Genomic DNA, 10,122 nt, shown 5'->3' with positions numbered 1-10,122 from the left:
CAATGTATTAAGTTTTCAAAATTAAAATGCTGTGAATTTAAGAACAGGGGATAGCTTTTACATTGTAGAAAAGTGTCACACGTTTAAAAAAATCAGTTTTTGAGCAATGATGGTAATCATATCTAGAGTTTCGTTCTATGTAATTAACAGATTGAAGAATAAAAAAGAGAGTTTATTTTGTATGTATAACTGCATGTATGTCCTATGTTGTTTTAATGATGAGTATAAGCCTCAGTTAAAATAACTCCGGAGCTTACAAAAGGCTTGCAGTACTGTATAGTACATTTCTCAAAATATCAATTATCATCTGCAAGACAGTGAAACATTTTGGGGGTTTATTGTGTGCCGTGCCGTGCGACTCAGGCCACTTGTCCTAAAGATCCTTACGCGAAACTGCGTTATACATGTATTACTTTCTAAAAATAATAATATTTAAGTGCCAATGGTTATAATTTTTGTTCGTATATAAAGATCTACAGATGGATATATTTGTGAATGTTTTAAACTGAATAAAAGTTTTAAAATATAAATATCGCGTTTGCCATGCCTTTTAATATTTCTTGAAATATTATAACAGGTTTAAGGCAATGCCATATTGGGTATGCCGCTGCAACTACACCATGTTTACATGTGTGTGTGTGTATGTGTGTGTGTGTGTGCGTGTGCGTGTGCGCGTGTGTGTTATTATAAGGAAAAGTAACTGTTGCACACAGTTCGGCTAGAGATAGTATGGTTGTATGTAGCCACAAAGGGAGTCAACAAAATTTAGTTCTTTTGATTATTTGCCCTTAATGAAAACGTAAACAACACGATGCGTCTTGAAAAATGTTATTTTTGCTCGTCCACAATATACCCAGGCCATGGTATTGAGTTTGTAAGGAACGACTGTAAGGTAAATTTATGCAGCAACTCATATGATACGATATTCGGTGCTTCAAAATAATGATTTTACTATGTCATGTGTTTTCGCGATCTAGATCTTGCACAATGCACTGGGGCACTGAATCAAAGATATTATTAGGTTTAAATCTGGCTTATAAGTGATATTGTTTTAAGGTTTAACATTCGAATAAATATCAAGTTAGATTTAACAAATTTGTTCTTCACCTTAATTTCTCAAATCACCTCTCGTAATTAGAGATAAATAAAGCTTAAATTTAATGCCTAGTTTGATCATGCTGTAACCTTCTGTCAGACACTTTGTACCCTACTGATTGATCAATAGTTATTTCTTACCCTGTGGAGGTTCAAGAAGCTCATAATTATCATGTACAGTATTGTAAACTATTAATGCTTAGTCTAACTAATCAAACAAAAACTAATATAACTATTGGAATAACTTTTTTATCGATACTGTTCATTATTTCTTCAAATAATCTTGATGCCTGTGCCTTTCCAATTGGGAAAATAAGACAGAAAAGTTCAAATATTTGAAAACTATGAACATGTTCCATGTACATATGTACATACTCGATCGCTGATACTTATGTTTATGTATATGTATATAATGTCATGTTCAATCTCTTCTTCAAAGGAGGAAATAAAGAATTATCTATCTACTTTTACCGATTATATATTATATGTATCAATACAGATTATTTCTAAACCGTCTCTGTGGCCTAATGGTTAAGTGTCCGCCTCTGGAGCGGGAGGTTGTGGGTTTTATCCTAGGCCGCGTCATACCGAAAGATGTTAAAAGGTGGTACAAGTAGCTCCCTTGCCTGGTGCTCGGCATTTAAAGGGTACTGCTTGGAAAAGTGGTGTACTCAGTACTGGTTTAACCCAGGAAAGTTGTACCCCATGTATCGGTGCTTTACACCGAGCACATTAAAGAACCAAGGGGTCTCATCCCAAAGAGTTAGGGTATCGCACCCAGACTTCCTTGTATCCCACCACTGTCTCTTCCGCGTGCTGTCCCTTCAGCAAAAACAAAGGACCCTGTTAGAAATAAGTGCTTGCACTTTCAGGGGTTATCCTTGACTGCAAGGTCTAAAGAAATACATACATTCAAACAAAGCAAGCAAGACAGCAATTGACAAGCTTGTCCGACTTTAATTATCTGTTTACAACACTGATTAATATGAATAATGAAAAGTGCATTATTGGGAAAAAATAAATATCCTTTTAAAAATAAATATCCGTTTATAATAACGTTTAGAAGGTTGTCTCTTGAGTGTCAGTGCACTCGAAGATAAGTTTTGCACTCTAAACACCAATTATAACACATGTTGCATACAGTGAAGAGCAAGACACTTGGTGACACTTCGCAGTTTGAAATATTTTTGTTTAAATTTTGTTCATATTGCCACTTTGCCTGGTTATAACTGGTTTCAACTGTGTGAAATACAAATGATATGTTATTCCATCCCTTTGATACATGTTTCTTCTTTAGTAAGAAATGTGTGTCATCTTAACTATGTATGCATCATCACCATTTTGTAACACTAAATTTGCAAAGTTTTGCACTAAGTTTTCCCTTAAATTCCTGAGTCCTGAATTAAAATATAAAAAAAACACTAGAGGAATTAAAAAAATAACCTGTCATCTTGGTGACCAAATCCAAACTCACGGGTAGAAAATGCTTTATTACAGATATTTAGATTCTGTCGTTCAAAATGCCACAAGGGTTTTAAGAAGAAGCGTAATCCCAGGAAAGCTCGCTGGACAAAGGCCTATAGAAAGGCGGCTGGAAAAGACTTGGCTGTGGACCCTTCATTTGAGTTTGAAAAGCGAAGAAATGTACCTGTAAAATATGACAGACAGTTGTGGACAACTACAGGTGAATTATTTATCATTGTAGTTATTATGCAGTGGACAGTTTGCTTTAAAAAAACACCCACAAACATGACATTCTGATTTTTATTTTTTATTTTTAGCTCACCTGTCACGTAGTGACAAGGTGAGCTTTTGTGATCACTCTTCGTCCGTCGTCCGTCCGTCCGTCCGTCCGTTCACAATTGCTTGTGAACACAATAGAGGTCACAATTTTGACCTAATCTTTATGAAACTTGGTCAGACTGATCATCTCTATAAAATCTAGGTCAAGTTCGATATTGGGTCATCTGGGGTCAAAAACTAGGTCACAAGGTCAATTAGTAGAAAAACCTTGTGAACACAATAGAGGTCACAATTTTAGCCTAATCTCAATGCAACTTGGTCAGAATGGTCATCTCTATAAAATCTAGGTCAAGTTCGATATTGGGTCATCCGTGGTCAATAATTAGGTCACTAGGTCAATTAGTAGAAAAACCTTGTGAACACAATAGAGGTCACAATTTTAGCCTAATCTCAATGCAACTTGGTCAGAATGATCATCTCTATAAAATCTAGGTCAAGTTCGATATTGGGTCATCCGTGGTCAACAACTAGGTCACTAGGTCATTTAGTACAAAAACCTTGTGAACACAATAGAGGTCACAATTTTAGCCTAATCTCAATGCAAGTTGGTCAGAATAATCATCTCTATAAAATCTAGGTCAAGTTCGATATTGGGTCATCCGCAGTCAATAACTAGGTCACTAGGTCAATTATTAGAAAAACCTTGTGAACACAACAGAGGTCACAATTTTGACCTAATCTTTATGAAACTTGGTCAGACTGATCATCTCTATGAAATTTAGGTCAAGTTCGATATTGGGTCATCTGGGGTCAAAAACTAGGTCAGTAGGTCAATTAGTAGAAATACCTTGTGAACACATTAGAGGTCACAATTTTAGCCTAATCTCAATGCAACTTGGTCAGAATGATCATCTCTATAAAATCTAGGTCAAGTTCGATATTGGGTCATCCGCGGTCAATAACTAGGTCACTAGGTCAATTAGTACAAAAACCTTGTGAACACAATAGAGGTCACAATTTTAGGCTAATCTTAATGCAACTTGGTCAGAATGATCATCTCTATAAAATCTGGGTCAAGTTCGATATTGGGTCATACGCAGTCAATAACTAGGTCACTAGGTCATTTAGTACAAAAACCTTGTGAACAAAATATAGGTCACAATTTTAGCCTTATCTTAATGAAACTTGGTCAGAATGATCATCTTAACATAAGCTAGTTCAAGTTCCATATTGGGTCAACCCAGGTCAAAACCTAGGTCACTAGGTCAATTAGTAGAAAAACCTTGTGAACACAATAGAGGTCACAATTTTAGCCTAATCTCAATGCAACTTGGTCAGAATGATCATCTCTATAAAATGTAGGTCAAGTTCGATATTGGGTCATCCGCGGTCAACAACTAGGTCACTAGGTCAATTAGTACAAAAACCTTGTGAACACAATAGAGGTCACAATTTTAGCCTAATCTCAATGCAAGTTGGTCAGAATAATCATCTCTATAAAATCTAGGTCAAGTTCGATATTGGGTCATCCGCAGTCAATAACTAGGTCACTAGGTCAATTATTAGAAAAACCTTGTGAACACAACAGAGGTCACAATTTTGACCTAATCTTTATGAAACTTGGTCAGACTGATCATCTCTATGAAATCTAGGTCAAGTTCGATATTGGGTCATCTGGGGTCAAAAACTAGGTCAGTAGGTCAATTAGTAGAAATACCTTGTGAACACATTAGAGGTCACAATTTTGGCCTAATCTCAATGCAACTTGGTCAGAATGATCATCTCTATAAAATCTAGGTCAAGTTCGATATTGGGTCATCCGCGGTCAATAACTAGGTCACTAGGTCAATTAGTACAAAAACCTTGTGAACACAATAGAGGTCACAATTTTAGGCTAATCTCAATGCAAATTGGTCAGAATGATCATCGCTGTAAAATGTAGGTCAAGTTTGATATTGGGTCATTCAGGGTCAATAACTAGGTCACTAGGTCAATTAGTACAAAAACCTTGTGAACACAATAGAGGTCACAATTTTAGCCTAATCTCAATGCAACTTGGTCAAAATGATCATCTCTATAAAATCTAGGTCAAGTTCGATATTGGGTCATCCGCGGTCAATAACTAGGTCACTAGGTCAATTAGTACAAAAACCTTGTGAACACAATAGAGGTCACAATTTTAGGCTAATCTTAATGCAACTTGGTCAGAATGATCATCTCTATAAAATCTGGGTCAAGTTCGATATTGGGTCATACGCAGTCAATAACTAGGTCACTAGGTCAATTATTAGAAAAACCTTGTGAACAAAATAGAGGTCACAATTTTAGCCTTATCTTAATGAAACTTGGTCAGAATGATCATCTTAACATAAGCTAGGTCAAGTTCCATATTGGGTCAACCCAGGTCAAAAACTAGGTCACTAGGTCAATTAGTAGAAAAACCTTGTGAACACAATAGAGGTCACAATTTTAGCCTAATCTCAATGCAACTTGGTCAGAATAATCATCTCTATAAAATCTAGGTCAAGTTCGATATTGGGTCATCCGCAGTCAATAACTAGGTCACTAGGTCAATTATTAGAAAAACCTTGTGAACACAACAGAGGTCACAATTTTGACCTAATCTTTATGAAACTTGGTCAGACTGATCATCTCTATGAAATCTAGGTCAAGTTCGATATTGGGTCATCTGGGGTCAAAAACTAGGTCAGTAGGTCAATTAGTAGAAATACCTTGTGAACACATTAGAGGTCACAATTTTAGCCTAATCTCAATGCAACTTGGTCAGAATGATCATCTCTATAAAATTTAGGTCAAGTTCGATATTGGGTCATCCGCGGTCAATAACTAGGTCACTAGGTCAATTAGTAGAAAAACCTTGTGAACACAATAGAGGTCACAATTTTAGCCTAATCTCAATGCAACTTGGTCAGAATGATCATCGCTATAAAATCTAGGTCAAGTTTGATATTGGGTCATTCACGGTCAATAACTAGGTCACTAGGTCAATTAGTACAAAAACCTTGTGAACACAATAGAGGTCACAATTTTAGCCTAATCTCAATGCAACTTGGTCAGAATGATCATCTCTATAAAATCTAGGTCAAGTTCAATATTGGGTCATCTGCGGTCTACAGGTGAGCGATACAGGGCCATCATGGCCCTCTTGTTTTATACTAAGGTTAGGCCAGTGTGTATGTGCTCGCATTTGTCTTTGCAATCTTGTCTGGAGCATAACTTAAGAGTCCTTAAGGTAATTACTTCATCCTTCATACGAATAGATCTCATTGAGGAAAAGTGTAGTGCAAATAAACGTAACTCTGAATTTTATTAAGCAGGACTTGTTAAAAGATTTGATGGCAAGCAATAGTATAGGATTCATGCTTGTTCATCTGAGTCTAATTTCAAACACTGAGTTTTTGCCCTAAATTTGTTAATTTTTATGCCCCCTTTTGAAAAAAGTGGGGTATATTGTTTTGCACATGTCGGTCGGTCGGTCGGTCGGTCGGTCGGTCGGTCGGTCTGTCTGTCGGTCGGTCGGAATACCAAATGGTTTCCGATCAATAACTTGAGAACGCTTTGACCGAGGGACCTCATACTTGGTATGTGTATTGGTCATCACCAGCAGATGAACCCTATTGATTTTGAGGTCAGTGGGTCAAAGGTCAAGGTCAGTGTGACCTTTACATGAAAAACGGTTTCCGATCAATAACTTGAGAACGCTTTGACCCAGGAACCTCATACTTGGTAGGTGTATTGGTCATGACCAGCAGATGAACCCTATTGATTTTGAGGTCAGTGGGTCAAAGGTCAAGGTCAGTGTGACCTTAACATGAAAAACGGTTACATGAAAAACGGTTTCCGATCAATAACTTGAGAACGCTTTGACCCAGGAACCTCATACTTGGTAGGTGTATTGGTCATGACCAGCAGATGAACCCTATTGATTTTGAGGTCAGTGGGTCAAAGGTCAAGGTCAGTGTGACCTTAACATGAAAAACGGTTTCCGATCAATAACTTGAGAACGCTTTGACCCAGGGACCTCATACTAGGTAGGCTTATTGGTCATGACCAGCAGATGAACCCTATTGATTTTGAGGTCAGTGGGTCAAAGGTCAAGGTCAGTGTGACTGTAAGCTGAAAAAAGGTTTTCTGATTGTCCATATTTTATTTTCTTATATAGTAGACAGTAGAAATTTATATGTCACTAAATGCATGAGTTGAAGTATCAGTTTTCAGTGAACATCTAGTTTAATTATGCCCCCCTTCGAAGCAGAGGGGTTATATAATTGCTTTGCACATGTCGGTCGGTCTGTTGGAAGACCAAAGCTTGTCCGAGTGATAACTCAACAATTCCCGGACCTATGGTCATCAAACTTGACATGAAGATTAGGTATGACCAGTAGATGACCTGCCTCATATGCATCCAATGACAAATCAGCTGTCATTTCAGTCCATGCATATTTCATTCAATTGTCCAAATATTTCTGGCAACTTGGCGCTCAGGGGGCATAATGTTTGACAAACATCTCTTGTCATAATTATTTTTTGTCTGGAGCATAATTGAGTTTTTTGAGGTATTAACTTCAACCTTCATATACAGAAATATCACATTAAAGAGAAGTGCCAAACCAAAACTCTGGGTACAGTAATGTTTTAGGTGTTTCCCTTTGCTAATTTTCATATTATTTTTGTCTGGAGCATAACTAGATTTTTTTTTGATGTAATGGCTTCAAACTTCATATCCAGATAGATCTCATAAATGATAAGTGCAGTTGTCATTGTTAACTGTGGTTGTAAGGTAAAGTTTATACTGTTCTTTTTTCAGCATTGTATCATTCATAATGACAAAAAAATAGATGAAAATGTTAACTTATTTTGCTAAATCTCTTTTTCCTTTCAGTGAAAGCTATGCAGAGAATATCTGAAATCAAGACAAAAAGACAAAATCAGCATATCCTTAATAGGTAAATCAGTTTTCAATTTGTTTGTCAGTAAATGAAGAAGAATGCCTAATGCTCACATGCTTAAGACTGTAAAACTTGAAGAAACACAAGACAAAACAAATATTTTTATAGCCCAGTAAATTCCTTGTAAATTTAGTTTCATGGCAAAATCCATAAAACTGGTTTCATAATGAATTTACCAGGCTATATATATCTCCTCTATCAAAAATGCACATGCATTGTGTTTTTAAAGACACACATAAAAAGCATTATCTGATATCATGTTTAACTCATTTGTCTTTAATGATCAAGACAAAAAGTTAAATGTTCTGTGTACAGATAAAAAAATAATAGCCTTAATAATAATTAATGGCCACAAATTCCCTAGTTAAAAACACTGGTTCTTCCAAGGCCTTTATTTCATTAACTATTTTAAATTGGTTTTGAAATCTCATCTCTTGGAAAAAACTAAAGGTTTTAAATTGAAACATCATTAAATTACTGCTATGACAGGTTATACAAAGTGCATGCAATTATGTCTGCAGATTAAAGAAAGGCAAAGAGTTGCGTTTGGAAGCAGACAAGCTGGAGGTCCAGAAAAACATTCATTTCATCAAGTCTCCTGCAGGTTAGTGCCAATCTGCATGGCTAAATATATAGCCCAAATTACTTATGTCTCAATTTCGAGTTTGAGGCCCAAAACTAAAAATCTTAGTTATTACCATTATAAAATATGTATAATTATTTTTAAAATGGTATTTTTTTTAAATTTTAAATGCAACTTTGGTAAAAAGGAAATAATAAGAATAATATACGAAAAACATTTTTCCTCCTTGGTTTCTTAAGCAAATTTGAAAGGTTTAAAGTGAATGTGAGGCCGGAGCCTGGATATAACAGGCTAAAGTTTGTAGCTACTCTTTAAGATAACCGATGAACTATTAACCTTGTTATTTGATCCTGCCATTGGAGATGATATTCATACATTAAATTTGATGCCCGGTGACCAGATATCATATCAGTATAAAAAACGGTATAGCTTGCTAATTAAAAACATGTTAACTTAATGATTATCTTCATGCCTCAAGTTCATGTTTGTTCTACTAGTGTGCAGAAAGTTTGCATTACTTGGTCAACTTCTTTGCATTGGAATCTTAATTGTGGTTGTAATTGCTCTAAAAATATTAATAACTTATCCCTTATCATTACGATCAGCAAGAAATTTCATACTGATAAAGCAAAAGTTAAGCATTTTTTCAACTTCAACATTGATAAATATTGATGAATATTACTGTGTGGATGATTTACTTCACAGCGATGAACAAATATTTTGTTTAGATTAACATAGTTAAATCATTCTTGTGTACGTTACCTTGCGGTCAATTAATTGATTCTTGTGCATGTTACAGCTCGTTCAGTCCAACTGGAGAAGAAGCTTGTGGAGGTCATTCACGAGGAGGATGAGGATAAGATGGAGGAGGTATAGGCCACATCCCTCCCTGACCTTGGACACTTGGGGCGTACAACTATTGGGGCGTACAACTATCTCTACCAAACATCACTTATTATTGAAAATGAAATGTTTTTTCTCAGACAGTTTATTTTGCAAAATATATAAACATGTAGATCTTTATTGTTGAATGATGGGGCTACTGTGTGTGACAACTGTTTATACATTTCAAACAGGAGAGATTTAAGTAAAAAGGAGAGGAAAAAAAATACATTTTTTGCTTTATTCCATATGCAGCGACTGAGTTAGATATAATACTGTTATAATGATGTTGCTTGCAAGTTTTTGTAGTAAATTTATAGGTCAGTATATCCTGTTGGTTTTAGTTTGATGGGTTAAGCACTGAAGGTCAGGTGACCTTTACTAGAAAAGTATAGGTACTTTAATTTCCAATCAGTAGCTTTTGAAAAACTTTATATGTCGTCAAAATCTGTACACACTTTTGGTCATGACCAGTAGATGACCCCCATTAATTTTGGGGTCAATTTGTCAATTGTCTTGGTGCTCTGAAAGGCGACACTTCCAATGTTGCTATATGGGGTTATTTTGGCTGACCATATAGTAAGAATATGTTTAAATAAGACTGGAGTAAAACTGTAATTAGTGACTGGTTATATCATAAAAGCTATCTGTTTCTCATAAATGCATTTACACATTTATTTGGAAATTTTATAGTAAAGAATGGATTGATATGAGACTAAGTTCGGCAAGCTAGTTGACTGGGAGAACGACTGGGAAATGAATGCAGGCAACTGGCAAAACAACAGTTCCATTTTACACATCCGAGAGAAACTACACCAGCTTACTACTTTTATTATTTGAAAATTTGCC

At 35.8% G+C, this 10,122-nt stretch overlaps 1 protein-coding gene across 1 annotated transcript; it reads left to right on the top strand.

The window, feature by feature from the left end:
• The first annotated feature begins 753 nt into the window (after positions 1-753).
• Positions 754-9,600, top strand: LOC128226757 (probable ribosome biogenesis protein RLP24). Its single transcript, XM_052936791.1, has 5 exons — positions 754-892; positions 2,593-2,779; positions 7,742-7,805; positions 8,330-8,412; positions 9,191-9,600. Exons 1-5 carry the CDS (start codon positions 812-814, stop codon positions 9,265-9,267), a joined length of 492 nt encoding a protein of 163 aa, XP_052792751.1. The 5' UTR covers positions 754-811; the 3' UTR covers positions 9,268-9,600.
• The last annotated feature ends 522 nt before the right edge of the window (positions 9,601-10,122 follow it).

Source organism: Mya arenaria, chromosome 3 (genome assembly GCF_026914265.1).
Source record: "Mya arenaria isolate MELC-2E11 chromosome 3, ASM2691426v1".
NCBI lineage: Eukaryota > Metazoa > Mollusca > Bivalvia > Myida > Myidae > Mya > Mya arenaria.
This window is presented reverse-complemented; position numbering and strand designations above follow the sequence as displayed.